The 16487-nt window shown below is 46.5% G+C and overlaps 1 protein-coding gene across 3 annotated transcripts in view; it reads right to left on the minus strand.

Annotated features, from left to right (window-relative positions):
- Window positions 1-11332: 11332 nt before the first annotated feature.
- Window positions 11333-16487, minus strand: part of Tgfbrap1 (transforming growth factor beta receptor associated protein 1) — a 45083-nt gene continuing 39928 nt past the window's right edge. For all 3 annotated transcript variants that reach the window (XM_029538975.1, XM_029538974.1, XM_021198205.2), the window contains 4 exons: window positions 15776-15922; window positions 14893-15052; window positions 12779-13212; window positions 11333-11788 (listed from right to left, as the gene is read on the minus strand). In XM_029538975.1, coding sequence (XP_029394835.1) covers window positions 11612-11788; window positions 12779-13212; window positions 14893-15052; window positions 15776-15922 — 918 coding nt within the window. In that variant the 3' untranslated portion in view covers window positions 11333-11611. The remainder of the gene's footprint in view (window positions 11789-12778; window positions 13213-14892; window positions 15053-15775; window positions 15923-16487) is intronic.

The raw sequence follows: 16487 nt of genomic DNA on the forward strand, positions 1-16487 counted from the left end.
GAGAAGAGAAGAGAAGAGAAGAGAAGAGAAGAGAAGAGAAGAGAAGAGAAGAGAAGAGAAGAGAAGAGAAGAGAAGAGAAGAGAAGAGAAGAGAGATATAAAGGAAGAAAGACCTAAGATTCCTAGAGTGTGTATGCCAGAACCAGGGGCAGACGCCACAAGGTCTGTGTGTTGTGTTACATCATAGTTCTTGCCCTCATGTGGCCTAAGACTTAAAAGCATTAGTGGATGTCCAAGGGAAAGTCTGCCTTATGGCCTCAGCTGCACCCCTTCACTCCATACACATCTCTACTTGAGCGGATGGGAAGGTGGCCCATCATTCGTCCACTTGGAGAAAGCAGCTGCTTGCGACACCAGCTTTTCTGAGGGCTGCTCTGAGGCCCACAGGACACGTGGGAAAATGTAAAAGCAGTAGTAAGCTGGGAGCCATCATTTAGGTGCAAGGGATATAGCAAAGAAAGCCAGCACTACAATGCCCTTTGGAAGCAGACATTACTATTAAAGGGTTAGGTACACTGGTAGTCATTTAGGCTGCTTCTTGTACCTCATTTCCCGTTATCCTCTTCACATTTATCATTTGTGATGGTTTGGATATGCTTGGCCGAGGGAGTGGCACTGTCGCTCCCGACAGTGGAGTAGGTGGCCTTGTTGGAGTAGGTGTGGCCTCATTGGAGGAAATGTGTCACTGTTGGGATGGGCTAAGGGCACTCATTCCACTCCTGGCTTCCCAGCTACGTGGAAGCCAGTCTTCTCCTGGCAGCCTTCAAATGAAGATGCAGAACTCTCAGCTCCTCCAGCGCCGTGCCTCCTGGATGCTGCCATGCTTCTCACTGCCATGATAGCGATGGATTGAACCTCAACATCCGTATGCCAGCCCCAATTAAATGTTGTCCTCGTTAAGAGTTGCCTTGGTTGTCATGTCTCTTTACAGCAGTGGAAACCCTAATTATGACAGTCTTCATGGCATGAGCTAGTCACCATTGCCAGCACGGTATGCTCCCGTGTATGGGGGAGGGACATGAATGGAGAGGTATGTGTGATAAATCAGTTCTTCACATAACCTGTCCTCCAGGGTCACAGTCATGGGCAACTCTCAAAAGGCTAAGAACTTGAGTGCTCTGCTGCAGGGCAACAAGCCTAGGGATAGTTTGCTACCCCTGGAATAAAAGAGGAGATGTAGTGGACTCCCAACAGTATCTATCAATGAACCCCACAATGGAAATGTAAATAAGAGATCCCAGAACACACAGGGATTTTAAAATCCTAAGCAAAATTTCATACAAGAGCCTTTGCTCTCAAAAAAATAAAAAAGTAACATATCTCTATTACATCAATTGAAGAAGGTGGGCTCTCTTTACCCTAAGCCCTCAAAAGACATAGTCTTGTGTGTAATGGCCTAAACTGCACGCATTTATGCCTGCCTGCAGTGAGGAGAAAGGGGAACATATTAAACTTCTCAGAGAAACAATAGGAGAAATAAAAGTTAAAGTGAAAATTTGATACCATGTAAGGATGAACTTCACTAACATAAAGGAAAAAAAAACCAATAAATACAAACCAACTGACAGAACTCTAAGAAACTGACCATGTTAGAAGAAAGGGTTCGTTCAGTGCTCCAGTGGCTGCATGATAGAGACTGGATGTTACTGACAGAGTGCTTAGCTGAGGGACCAGATCACCAGGGTACTTTAAACATTTAAGGAAAGGAAAGTGTATTAGTCAGGGTTCTCAAGAGTCACAGAACTTACGGATATGCTCTATATAGTAAAGGAATTTATTGATGACTTACAGTCTGCAGTCCAAATCCCAACAATGGTTCAGTAGTAGCTGTGGATGGAAGTCCAAGGATCTAGCAGTTGCTGAGTCCCACACCGCAAGAAGGCAAAAGAGCGAGAGCCAGACTCCCTTCTTCCAATGTCCTTATATGGTCCCCAGCAGAAGGTGTAGCCCAGATTAAAGGTGTGTGCCACCACACCTTTAATCCCAGATGACCTTGGACTCGGAGATCTCCCTGTCTTAATCTTCTGGATTCAATCACCACTGTGTCTCAAGATCTCCATACCAAGATCCAGATCAGAAACTTCTATCTCCCAGTCTCCAGATTAGGTTCACTGGTGAGCCTTCCAATTCTGGATTGTAGTTCATTTCAAATATAGTCAAGTTGACAACCAGGAATAGCCACTACAGAAAGGTTTGGGTACCCTTGCCTCTGTCCCAGTGACTGGATTTTATGCTAAAATGTGCAGTGTGCATGCAAATGCACGAGGGGTGTGTGTCACTCTGAGCAAGTGGCCCAGGATGCTACTGTAGACTCCCAGATTCCTTCAAGTTCCCTGCCCTTCATCCCGGAAAGAGGAGTCAAAGAAGGGACTCGAAAGAACCACTGAGTAGCTCCATCAAATCCCCGCTAGTCTTGTAAGAACAGAAAGGGGGCTTTGCTTTTTCTTCAAATATGATGTCAGCTGTATGGTTAATCTTCATTGCCAACTGGACCGGATTCAGAGTCACCTGGGAACACGTTTTTGGTGTGTCTGTGGAAGTGATAAACTAGGGCAGGAAGACTCTCCCTGACTGCGGATGGCCCATCCTGAGGGCTGGGTCCGGGACCCATTAAAAAGGAGAGTCAGTCTAGGGAACGCATCCATCCTGATCCACCCAGATGAGGCCACACCCATCACCATGCCTCCCCACCGCGATAGACTATACCCTCAATCCAGGAGCCAAAATAAAGCATTTATCTCTTCTTGTTAGGTATTTGGTCAAAGCAATGAAAGAAATAGCTAATACAACCCGGATACTCTAGTCCAGCCTTCCTCAGTGTGTAAACAAACACCTGTAGAGCCTCATGGCTGCTTAGGAAGAACAAATTACTTCCCCTACGGCTTCACATTCCATCTCCACCCTCCTTGCGGCTGCATCCAGGATCCACTGTCCATTTGCCAAACACTCCCTGGGAAAAAAACCCAACTGAGCCCATTTAGCATTTTTATCGGCAAGACTTGCTGCTCCTTATGCACGGTCCTTGGGGGGATATGTTTCCAGTTTCCTCCCTCATTGACATGCTGCTGCCATAACGCTCCATTTCAGGACTTTGCCGTGGTATCAGGGAGCCTTTGAGTGGTTTATTACACCATGAAGGGAGGTCGCTGCTCACCATGAAAGACAGGCAAACTGAACATTTTAGAAAATTCACAAGGCAAAGTGGAACACTTAAAAAAAGAAAGAAAGAAAGAAAGAAAGAAAGAAAGAAAGAAAGAAAGAAAGAAAGAAAGAAAGAAAGAAAGAAATGCTTTCAACGGTGAACAGAATAAGAGAGAAACATTATCTGAAACTCAGAGCTTTTTTTCCCAAAAAGCTTTCAAATTACCTCTGGGATCTGATGGCCAGCTACCGAGAAAGCACTCTTTCCCCCACGCTCAGATCTTGGGGTATCCTCTTAAGACTTGCTCAGGGGACTGTGGTCACTACTGGGTTTCTTTCCACCAGGTAAACAGAAGTCCTCTTGGCTGTCTTGTACATTCTCCATATGAGGGTGCACCCACACTTTCTAAATCAGTCACACCTCATTTGAGATTTCTGTTTGTGGTTCTCTTTCTCCATGTCTCGTTATCTGTTGCTATAGCCCTTGGCCTTTACAATTTATAAGGAAAGAGATGTAAGATGTAGTAAGGCTCGTGGCTCTGAAGACTGGGAAGGCTAGAGGTATGTGGATATGTGTCCTAGATCTGTGTGTCTTGGGGGCAAGTTGCCTACCAAGACAAATAATTGCATTAGAGATAGACATTTATAAACAGAAATAGAGACAGAAAAGGAAACACTCCCTAGAATGGGTTTGTGAAGTGGGAAAGACATACATACACTCAGAATCACTGAATCATGAGGCTTATGACCCTTTATAGGTCATTCACATGGTATCCACATCTCTTGTATATTGTGAGACTTGTAGTGCCAACCAATACTTAACTATCCTCCCCTCTCCACACACATATATTAGCTTTATTGGTGCCCTCTCCCTGGGTAATATAATAAGCACCCCGGCAAGACCATAGCAGGCTAGGGACAGCTGACCTCTTCCGTCCATTGTTTATGAAGCAGCTCATTTTCCAGTATTTATGTAAACAGAAACTATCTGAGAATGACAACAGTGGGAGCAAATTAAGCTCACACAGGACAGACAGTGCCCTGCCTGCTTCTTGTGTTCAGTTGCGTGAAATTACAGTGACGGGGCAGAGATAATGATGAGCTTACAGGATGCTCTCCCACTCGGCGTACCCAGCCTCTATAATTAGATAACCTTTGCTTCTGTCTATTCCACAGAGATTACCCAGGATGTGGGCCTGCAAGGCAAGCATGCTAACATTCCAGGAAATCTGCAGTTTCAGGCTCCCCATGGTGGCAGAAGATGGAAACAGGCTGACTTATCTTCCTTGGAAACTGTTTCTCAGCTCATAGGAGAGAGAGAGAGAGAGAGAGAGAGAGAGAGAGAGAGAGAGAGAGAGAGAGAGAGAATAATGGTTCAGTAGTCCTTCCCACCCCATCCCAGATCCAAGCCCCTCTATTTGTACTCTTCAAAATGTCAACTTTCACTGCCAACAAAATGAGGCAGAGAAATTCCCCCTGCCCCATCAAGCTGTCAGCACCCCTAGATGTCAGTGTCATGGAATGGTGGTGATCCATTCAAAGGTAAAAATGAGGGCTCATGGTAGCATCAGGGACATGACTAAGGATCTGAGAATGGGCTATGTCTCCCCTACCCACAAGACTGGCTGGTTGTATACAGAGAGAGCTTGAGGAAAATTATGGGAAACATAATGCTCATTAGAAGACCTGCTTTGAAACCCACTCCCCTGCCTGTTTGATCACACACCAGGCCTGTAGGCACCTGTCCCTATTCTTCCCTGTAAGTAAGTTGGTCTGGCTCCAGTTTCTGAATAGGCTTTTAAGATAAGCAAGTGTCACATCATAGATGGCTAGTTATCAAACATCTTGTGCTGAGTTTAAACCCATTCTGAAGGGCCTACACCAGACCACACACCAGCTTTGCTTATTAGTGTGTTTTAATTACTTTATTCAGACAATAGAAAATAGATGGACAATATCTAGACGGGTTGGTAGAAAGTTATATTTTACATGCTTTCTGGGTATAGAAAATAGAAATTCTAATACAATCTAATGATGTCTAATATAATAAATTCTCATTAAAAATATATATGTACATTGCCTGTGTGTGTGCAAGCACGTGCACACACACACACACACACACACACTTGGTAACACAATATTTGTCTTAGTTAGGTTTTTCTATTGTTGTGATGAAACAACATGATGGAAAAAGCAAGTTTGGGAAGAAGGAGTTTATTCAGCTTCTATTTCCACATGGCTGTTCAACACCAAAGGAAGTCAGGATGGGAACTCAAAAAGGGATGGAACCTGTAGGCAGGAGCTGATGCAGAGGCCATGGAGGGATGCTGCTTACTGGCTTGCTCTCCATGATTTGCTCAGCCTGCTTTCTTATAGCACCCAGGACCGCCATCCCAGGGATGGCACTACCCACAATAGGCTGGGCCTTCTCCTATTGATCGTTAGTTAAGAAAATGCCTTACAGCTAGATCTCATGGAGGCATTTCCTCAACTGAGGCTCTTTTCTCTCTGATGACTTAAGTTTGTGTTCAGTTGATGCACAACACCAGCCAATACACTATTTAAAAGCCATGAAATGGACTGTCGATTTGCTTTTAAAAAGGAATTGTCATACGTGCATGCATGCATGCATGCTACAATAGGCCAAATGAGTTCAGTCATGGAAGGGAACTGCAGACTTTGACTTAGTTAGGCTACCTGTGTTGTTGGAATCACAAAAACAGGAAGAAGAGTGCGGTTGCCAGGTCCAGGGAAAGTGAAATGGGAAGTTATTGTACTTCACTGAACACAGAATCTCAGGAATCAGGGAAAAGCAGAAATGGATGTTGGTAATGGTTGTATGACAGACAATGTGCCACTGAAAGGTATTCCTTACAAGTGGCTGCAGGGTCTAGAGAGACAAATCAATGTGAAGAGCACAGACTGCTCTTCCAGAGGACCCAGGTTCAATTTACGGCACCACATGGCAGCTCATAATCATCTGTAACTCCTGTCCCAGGGGTACTAATACTGTCTTCTGACCTCTGTAGGCACTGCATGGATATGGTGCTCAGATATCCATGCAGGCAAAATACTCATACACATAAATTAAAAACAAAATGGAAGAAGAAAGTGGTTGGAAGGCTGGTACAATAGCTCGGTGGTTGAAAGTGATTGCTGCCAAGCATGATGGTCTGATAGTCCAGAACCTATATGATGGTGGGGGGGGGGGATTGACTCCCTTGAGTTGTCCTCTGTCCTGCTCTAGTTAAAAAAAATAGTGTTTACAATGATCTGATATATGGACTGTATGTTTACAGTTTGAAAGAGGAACACTTTTTAAGCGTAGTGACATCGGTAGTAAGTTATTACTTTTCTTTAGGGCACAATACCGATCTCTTGATGTGGTTTATTCAGATAAAATAAGTGTACTCTGGTAAATTATTTGAAGTCAAAAGAAACTGTTTTCAGGGGTGTGCATTACTATGCAAACAACCAAGAAACACTTTCTTGTCCTCTAATTCCCAAGAAAGCAAAAGTTTAGCATTTGGTTATACATATTTATAAGCTTCAGTCAATGATGGTCAACTCAGCAATGTATTGAAACAATTTAGAGTGGATTTGGGGGCTTTCCTGTAACATCCTGACTACAGAGGTGGGAGAGAAGGACACTGGGCAGCCTTCCCCTAACCCCCAATTCTATCCTGTGCTTCAACTGATCCAGGTAAATCAAAAATGTTTATGTTGACCACTGAGGGTAAGTCAGCTTAAGCGTAGGCAATTAAGACCAGGTCACTCTAGCTCATATTCCTGAGATCAGTCTGGAATTTGTCTGCTGAGCTTAGGAAGAACACAGATAATCTGAAGGGGAAAAACTACTATCTCAAGTAAGACAAATGGAAAATGGTCCGTAGAGAAAGATGACCATGGTGGTGAAGGACTCAAAGAAACTAGAGACAAAGCAAAATGCTTCTTAGGGGACAGGAGCAACTGAACATCAGACAGCAGAGCTAGAGCCCATGTGGGTGGCTATGGGGTCACTTTCCTGTGCAGTGAGATGTGGGAGTCCTGACATTCCATAGGGACAGACACACCACAGCTCTAGCCAGGCTGCTGCTGAACAGGATTTGTGTGCTTGGTGCTACCGCAGCTCCCTAAGCCCTGGAGGGCAACATTGAGTGTTGAAGGCTAAGTCACAGCCATTACCCTACCCCGATTCCTTTGTTCAGAAAGTTAGCACTTGAAGGGACCTCGGATGCTATCCAGCTCTACCCCATGATCATGGATGAGACCCCAAGGTCCAGGGAAAGTGTCAGAGGCAGCATCTTTCTGATAAAGTCATACTCATCTCACTGTGTGTTGCTTTCTAATTCTTTCTTGCCACGTGATCTCATTTAGCTAATTTACAACTCTAGGCTGCAGACTGAATTATAGCTATTTGTTTCTCTTCCCTGGTTGCAAGCTAAAGGAAAGCAGGCATCATTAATTCAGCACTTTTCTCCAAACGGCATGTTAACAAGCTTTTAGATGGTGCTCTAGCCACTGAGCTTTTCCGAGAAGGTGAAAGGGCCCCTGATCCATGTGGCCTAGATTCTTGCAGGTTTTCATTTCGAGCGCTAAGGTTGACAGATCCGCTAGGAGCAAATGGGGTGTTAGTTAATATCTAATTACTCCTAACACAAGTCACAGCCCATTTAACTGAGGCAGATGCCAGTCTTTGCCTCCTCAAGATTCATTTAGAACAATTCACATTTCCTCTGCCTTATCTCTTGTCTTTGTAGTAGTTCCACAATTCGGTGTCAATGCTGCCTCTTTTTCTCAGACTAGCCTCCATCTAGTTTGGTTTCCACCATATCTTGCTTTTTTTTTTTTTTTTTTTTTTTACTAATATGCTAATATATGCTAGGATACCAGTGTATATATCATTAAAAATAACTTTTAAAAAACAGCTGTAGCCTCACTTCTCTAAACACAGCACCTGTGGTAGTTCAAGTAACTGACCTCAGGTTAGTTTTTTGGGGTGTCTTTACTTGGCAGAATTTGCAGGCTGGGACCATCCTGATGACCTAGTGCCAAACTAAAATCACCAGAACACTACCCCAGTTTTCCTGTTTGAAATCTGAGCCATGGCAGCTCGCCTCAGTTGCTGATGTGGGATTTACCCATCTACTTAACAGAGTTAGGAAGAACCTTGCAGTAAGAAGTCCCTCCTTTTCTCAGGAGTGAAGGAGTACCCGGGATAGAAGCTCTGAGAGACTGGTGGCATTGGACAGCTTTGCTCAAAGACCTGCTGTGGTCATTTCCAGGAGCGGGGGGTGGGAGGTATGGAGTGGGGAGGTGGGGGGGGGGTTGAGGTTGATTTGAAAAAAAAAAATGGTGCACTCATGTGTGTTGGGAGTGCATGGGGCAAGAGGATGATCTCAGGTGACCAGTTCTATGACTTTCCTTCTTTATACCCTCACAGACAGGGCTTGTCATCGCACCTGGAGCAATGTTGTCTTTGCCCTCTGTATCTCTGGGCTTCTAGGACAGCTTCTCGTGGTTTTCAACATGAGTTCTGGGGTTGTGAATCAGGTTCTCATTCATGTTTTGCAGCAAGCACTCCTACCCAGTGAAGCATCTCTTCACCCCAAGAAAATAGAGAAGTTTGTTTATATTTCTGGAATGTGTTCAGGAGTTGGAATGCAGGAGCATACGGCTTGGAGCATTTGGCTCCAAGGACAAACGAGTTGTCACCCAGAATCTTGGTTCACAAGGCCTCAGTGCCTTGTTCATCTGAAGGCATTGCGTATACAGGATGCCCTAATAATAAGCTGAAGATAAATGCTTAGATAGAGTTTAAAATCCAGCCAAGTTGTAGAAGAGCCCAAGGGGCAGCTGCAGCTGCCACCGGTACATCCATGGGCACAGGGAAAAGTCAGAGTACAGCTGAATTCTAGAGGTCCTTAGAGTGAGGCACTATCTGTGGAAACCAGCACTTCAGCAATATAGTTTTTATTTTTTTTTAAAAAAAAATGACCCAAGAAAAGGACAAAGAATTAGAAGAATTTTAATAAAATCAACAAGTTTACATTTGTACATCTTGTGGATTTGGGACCCGTTAAGAGGCAAAGGAAGCTAAGAGGATAGATTCCTGTGGGAGAGCAAGCAGGAAGCAGGGGCTGCCCCAGTTGTGCAACAGGTGCCGTGTGACAGTGTGACCCATTTCTCTGTGCTCCAGGAGTGTCAAGCATGGCTTACAAGAGTCTCTCAGCTGTGTTCAAACCCAGTGCCCACAGCCTAGGTGACAGGCCTATGTTAACACAGGTAAGCAACAGCAGATACAGTTCCCCAAACTGAACATTCCTGCTCCCTTCCAGATACGACTGTGACCAGAGCTCAGGCAGTGTTGCTCCAGCTAGGATGGCTGTACAGAGCCGAAGGTGGAAAGAGCCGAGTGCCAGCTGTTGTGCTACCCAGGGGACAGTCACAAACGAGCAGGGCTGTGACAAAACTACGCTATGTAGTCATCTTAAAAATGGGATTTGTGAAATTGCCCCTGGGAGAGTGCGAAGGTAAGGAAATAATAGTTTGTAACATGTGAGGTGATTCTCCCTCCGCCTTGTATAAGTATTTGCTTTAAAGGATTTGGTGTGTGTGGGGGGGGGCTGGGCTGCTCTTTATAGATCAATACTCAGAGATTGGAGTCCCCCACGTCAGGAGTGAGTGAGCAGTCACAAGTCCTTTCTAAGACTACACCCGTTTTGTGCATGAAAAACAATGCTTTCAGATGAAACCGCCGATTCATAGTTGTAATGAGATGCAGTGAGAAGAGTGTTCTCAGTCATCCTTGGGACACAGTGGAGCTGCAAGGAGACTTCATCATTTATTCTCAGACACTCAACACATGTAGGGAAAAGGGGCTCAGTCCTTTGAACACTCACAGATGCTTTTACTTCCTGGCTTACTCAGAATCCCAAAGGGACAAGAAGTACACCAATCACTGCAAGTGCAGAGATCATTTTGTCAAGGATGGACAGGGGGTGGGGTGGGGTGTGTCCTGGGCCACCCTGTCAGCCCAGGAGATGATGCTTCTTTCCCAAGCATCCTGGTAGAGAGTGTGCTGTCTGCCCTGAGGTTCTTAGAGTCACCGCCCCGGGGATGGCTCTGAGACTTCAAAGAGAGCAGGGAAATGGCAAGAGCTGCAGTTTGTCTGTGACAATGACAGATAACCAAGTCCAGTTGGTCACAGATGAGACCTTTCCTCTGAGGGTTCAGGAAAGCTCCGGGCAGGCATGGAAAGTGCTGGCAGATAAGGTGGCTTGGCCTCCTAAGATCCTGCAGAAACACGTGTGGGCAGAGCAGGGAGAAGCAGCTCTGCCAGCTGCCTGCTACAGGGCTGCAGGGCAGAGGCCAGCATGAGCCTCCTGGAAGGCTCATTGGTTTACTGATCACATTTCCCTTTGAATTTCCCAAGTATTCAGTAGGAGGTACATTTTAATGAGGAAAGATATATCTGTAATGAGTACAACTGAAGAAATTCCAAATGAGAGAAAATTACAAAGATGATATGAATTCAAATAAAAACACCGAGTTGTGTATGTCCGTCGAGGTGTTGCCAGTCAGGAAGTAGATGAAAAGAAACCTGCTTCTGCGCCATCCCAAACCTGGGTCTCTTTTCTGTTCAGGCCCTGTTCAGGCTTCAGGGCAGGCAAAGCAGCTTCCCACTTAGATCTCCCCTCTTTTCTCCACTGTGCATGCGTGCGTGCATGCATGCATGCGCGCGTGTGTGTGTGTGTGTGTGTGTGTGTGTGTGTGTGTGTGTGTGCGCGCGCGCGTGTGCGTGTGCGTGTTCTGGGGACTGAATTCAGGTCGTCAGGCTTGGTGGCAAGTGCCTTTGCCCACTGAATCATTTTACTGCCCCATCTACTTCAAGCTTTCTCTCTTTCTAAACAGATGTCCATGTGCCAGGCAGCCAGAAGCACAGGACTTTATACCAAGTGAGTGCTTAAGGAAATGAGGCAGAGGGTTTCAGAGGTTGACAGCTGGATGGGAAGAACAGAAGCTATGTCCACTTTGAGGGCAGATGTGAAGACTATGTGAAGAGCACACCACCTCAAAGGCAAGGTGCCCAGCTCAGACCTCTGCACCCTGGACACTTGCCTGGACCAGGCAGACCCCATTTCCAGGCTCCACCTGTGACTGGGTCCCCACCCCCCCACCCCTCCCCCCCAGCTAAGCTGCCTGCTTTTCTAGGTTGGCTTGTGCTTTGGATGACTGTAACCTCCTGGACAGGCAGACTCTGGCCTGTCACTGTCCTGGGTGGGGAGGGAGGGTGTTCAGGCCTTTTCCATTTCCATTCACACAGAGAACAATCAGCAGCGCAGTGCCCTTGTTTCCCAGGGACAGCATCTTCCTGGAGCCCAGATGCCTCCCCTTTGTTCTGGGTCACACAAAAAACAGGTTTGGAAAAGAACTCTGAATCCCCCTTGGTGGCCTGAAACCACACTTTTCAAGTCCGCGTGCCAGGGCTGGGCGAGCTGGGGGTGGTGTGTCTGCTGGCGGCACAGTGGGTGTGCACAAGCCCTCCATTTGGGTATCTGACAAACACAGGTTCACCGAAAGGGTTCTGGCAGAGCTGGCAAAGCTCTTGCTCTGAGAGCCGGACTGCACTTCCCTTCAGTTTCATCTGCAAAGAGAGAGCAAGAATGAGGAGGTGGCTGGGTCAGCATAGGTGCATACTCTGCTGCAGACTAGGACTGCAGCATGCCAGGGCTGGTGCTAAGGACAGGGAATTAAAGCTCTCAAAAGGAAGAAAGGAAGTTGCCAGTGTATATGCAAGGGATGTGGGTAAGCAAAAAGACGCAAAATGAAACAAAACAAAACAGGCAGGCTAACTGCTCAAGAAAAAGGTGGAATACTCCTGGTGGTGGAGTCAGCATGTGCCTAGGACAGGAGGTAAGACAACTCTGTGGCCAGGCAGGCAAGGCCAGATATAAGCTGGGAAGCAGCAAGGAAGTGGGAAGACCAGAGTGAGGGAGACTGCATGTCCCAGGCTGCAGGGGCTTCAGGGAGGCTTATGTGTAGAAGAACATGATTGCTCCTCGTCCAGACAGCCATTTGGGGCAGAAATGGAAATCTGTGGGTTTCTGAACTAGCCTGGGAGATGAGATACTTCTCAGCTCTTCCTTGTGACTGTCACAAGTCTCAGTTTTATCCCCTGGGCAAAGGACGTGGTACCAGAAGACCACACATAATGCTATTAAATACTCAAACTGGGTGAAGACTGCGTTGGGGGTGTGCCTACTCCACCCCTGCTCACCTCCCTCAGCTTTCCCTACCATCCTCCCCTGGTTTTGTTTGTCTGAGACAGGGTCTTGCACTGGTCTGACCATTTTCCTCCCCCAGCCTCCCAAGTGCTGGGATTACAGTGCTGACTACATCCAGCTTCTACCCACTCATGATTACCATGATTTCCACAGGAGAAACCGCCTCACTACTGCTACCGCAAGTCCATCCTCTGCCCCTGCCTCTGCCCACACAGATCTCTGCATCTTGGTAGGAACAATCAATACTTGTAGAGTGGAAATAAAAACTGGCCAAGACCAATTTTTCATAGTTTAAAAGCTTACCTCCCATGCAACATGGACTGGCAGAGGCACAAAGGGTAGGCACTCACCTTATCATACATGTAAATCAGGTTTTCTGATTTGGCCAGGCCAAGGGCCACCTGTGTGGTTCTCCTGGCATGGATGCTGTCCCTCATAGCCCCCATGAGGAATGGGCAGAGAAGCTGCACCGACCAGGTGTCGGGCAGAAGCTGTAGGACCTGGGTGGCATCAAATTCCCTGGCGTGATGGTTCAGCAAGTCCACAGCAGCCACTGTCAGATCTTGGGCAGAGGGGCCTGCACGGAGGTACATGGCGAGCAACATGTGGAAGAGGCGCTGGCGGCAGGCTGCATCTTGACCCTCGGAGCTCCACAGGCAGTAGTCCTCAGCTGCAGAGAAGTCCCCCATCTCGTGCACCAGGATGTGCAGGGCCCTCTCATGCTCACCCAGCTTCCCGTGGAGGATGGCGCTTTCCATGGGCAGGCCAGCACCCTGGACTTTCTCTGTCGGACAAGATTGGCACTCCGTAATAGACTGGGCTAGCTGGCTGGGCTCACCTGCATGTTCCTGCAGCCTTAGCAAAAGCAGGCTGTCTAATTACCCAGACATTGCTAAATACTGCCACCTAGATGACAGAGGGAGGTGGCTCCATAGATATTCCCCTGGTGACTCACTGCTAAGGTTCAGAAAACAGGTGAGTCTGGTCTCAAAGGAGACCTACCTAACCATCACCAGTGCCCTGGCTCCTGGCCTGTAGTCACAATACCATTCCGCCTTCCCAGGACAGAATCTTCTAACACACAGGGGAATAACTGTCCCTCTGTGTCTTCAGGAGGACTAGAATCAAGACCATCCTGGAGAGGCCCCCAAATCCCCCATAGTGTTTTCAAGTAACATTATATACTTGAGATCACCTCTGGAAGATTTGGGATACAGTAAAATATGGCTAATAGTAATGTTATGATATTTATGCCAGATATTTTCAAGTCACAGTTGGTTGGATATGCAGATGCAGAATCTATGGATAAAATTCAAATATCCACTTTATCATAAAAGTTATGCTCGACCCCTTTATACCAATTTAAGGCATGCTTCACTGAAAGGAACATGGGTTCAAGGTAATTATTATTATTATTATTAGTAGTAGTAGTAGTAGTAGTAGTATTATAATATGTAAGTACACTGTAGCTGTCTTCAGACACTCCAGAAGAGGGAGTCAGATCTCATTAAGGATGGTTTGAGACACCATGTGATTGCTGGGATTTGAACTCTGCACCTTTGGAAGAGCAGTCGGGTGCTCTTACCCGCTGAGCCATCTCACCAGCCCCCAGGTTCAAGGTATTTAAAAAAAACAAAAAACAAAACCCCTATCTGTATTATCTAATGAGTTTCTGGGACAGAAATAAAAACTTTTCTTTTGTTACCCCTGTAGTTAGGCTTCCAGAAAATGGCACAGTCCAGGGGCAGTGTCAGTCCTGACCAAGGCTCGCCCTTAGTGGGCTGATGGGCTGAGTCTTACTGTCCAGGTCACTTTGCTCTCCTGTGGGCTGTGAAATAGGGGACAATAACCTGCAATGGGATATTTCCAGGACGTCTCTCAGTTCAGGGCCAAGGTTAAGATGAAATGACAGGCACTGGTGTCTGAGACTCGGCCACCATGGGCTGCTCCTCAGGCCTGATGCCTGAGGCAGATATCGCCAGCCTGGGTGGCCGGGGTAGGGGGGAAGGGCTGGCTGTTCCCTGTGACAAGTACAGCAGCAGGTACAGATGCCACAGCACACAAGCACCACCTTTCTCCTACAGTAAATGTCAGCAAATAATTACTAAGAGGCTGCCATATTAAGGCACAGACAGAGGTAAAAAGGAGATGGGAGCTACACAGATTCTATGCTCAGACTATGACATTTCTCTTAAAGGGCTGGAACATAGCAGATCTGGTGACCTTGGGGGTCCATGTGCCAATACTAAGTGAGGGATACTAAGTGAGGAAAGTACCAACATCATTAAAAGATGAATTGTGACTGATGGTGTTTTATAGCTCTATCCAAAACCCATCAGGATAGCTCTGAGGAAAGGGGCTCAAGGAATCAACCTATGGGACCCAAATGTTGCACTCCGGGGACAAAGGCTCCCTGCCTCAGTCCTACCCAAGTCTCTCACTGGTATGCCAAGTTTATCCTCACCTTTCAACAAGTGGACACGGTACAAGTCAGACTTCTGGAGCAGCCTCCGGAGTTTGGCTTGTGTCTCAGTGGCTGCTACATCCTTGCCTCCAGTGGGTACCCTCTGCCGAAGCACTTCCTCCAGGTAGAGGATGGCAAGGTGGGTGTGGTACTCTTCTTTCTGTAGGAATCAGGGATGCACCAGACATCGTGTCTACATGAGGGAGGCTGTGGTAGATTCTTGAACACAGTGGACAGGATACCCTCAGGGGACTGGAAACTTCCCAGGAACACCAACACAGAAGGGGTGCTATAGTCCATGCTGCTATAGGCTGGATGCTAGAGGTGTCCCCAAAGCCCATGTGTTAAAGTCCAGCTACCGGGGGGTGAGGGTGGAGCCTGGAAGGGATATGGTCAATGGGAAGGAGTGGGACCATAGCAGAGGAGGTGGAACCTCAACCCCCTGCCCTGCCCTCTTGACTTTCTGGGCACAACACTGCCTTTTTCTGCTGAGAAATCTAATAAAAAAGAATGGGACAACCTGTCACAGATTGAAAGACTACCCTCTGCTCTTCACAAGTTAATTGCCTCGGGTATTTTATCATAATGATGGAAAGATGATTAACACATGTCGGGGACACCTTAGAGGCAAAGGCTTTAGGTATTCTATAAATGACATGGCATCTCCCATTTCCTGTGAGGATAATAACAAAGAGAAAAGTGGAGTGGAGCTGAGATGCAAGATAAAGCATCTACTTCTACTCCTCTGGTCTCTTTCACAAAGGCTCACATTTCCTCGAATGACCAACAAGCACAGACTGAGAGACCAGGAAGTAACAGCCATTCCCTCTCCTAAGCTGTTAGTGACATTGCAGCCAGACCTTAGTCTAGGCTGAGAGCTCACCTGCAATCTCCTGTCGATAACGAGATATTCCAGATACTTAACCAGGGCTTTAGGGTATTTCTTAAGGCAACTAATAATGTCGTCTGGATTAAAACTAGTCTGCTGCTGCTCGTCCAAAGGTCTCTTGGTGAAAATTTGAACTCCAATCTGCAGAAAGAGCAGCAATTCAGTTTTCTTCATCTTTCTTTTGGTCACTTAACAGTCATGGTTTGGCTAAAACCATCATGCGGGATACCCTGATGATAAGCAGGTACCACTTCTTATATGCCAAACTTACCTCAAAAATATGGAGAAAAAACAGTCTAGCAAGAAAGACCGAACAAACTGTACACCATAGACAGGAAAGTGCGCTAAATAACCCTCCCCACACACTGCTAGGATTTCTTCTAAGATGGCTGGAAACTAACAAATGGAGCAGTCATTGGTTAACAGGCTTTGACAGCTGTGCAACAATCACTAGCGCTGTTAAGATTATCCCAAATAGAGACTGTTTCTTGCAAAGATTGAGAAAATCCAGAAAGTATGAAAACTCACAGTGTGCTCTTGGTTCTCTGAACACATTGTCTGGCTAGTAGATTATTTACTGTGCTTGGCTAATTTGTCACCTGAACCTGTAGTCTCTGAACAGCTTCCAGGCTGCCTTCTCATGCCTGCCGAAAGGAGCACCCTGGAGCAATTTTGCCTTCTGAGGAAATACTAAAACCATTAGACC

Source organism: Mus pahari, chromosome 5, assembly GCF_900095145.1.
Source record: "Mus pahari chromosome 5, PAHARI_EIJ_v1.1, whole genome shotgun sequence".
Lineage (NCBI taxonomy): Eukaryota > Metazoa > Chordata > Mammalia > Rodentia > Muridae > Mus > Mus pahari.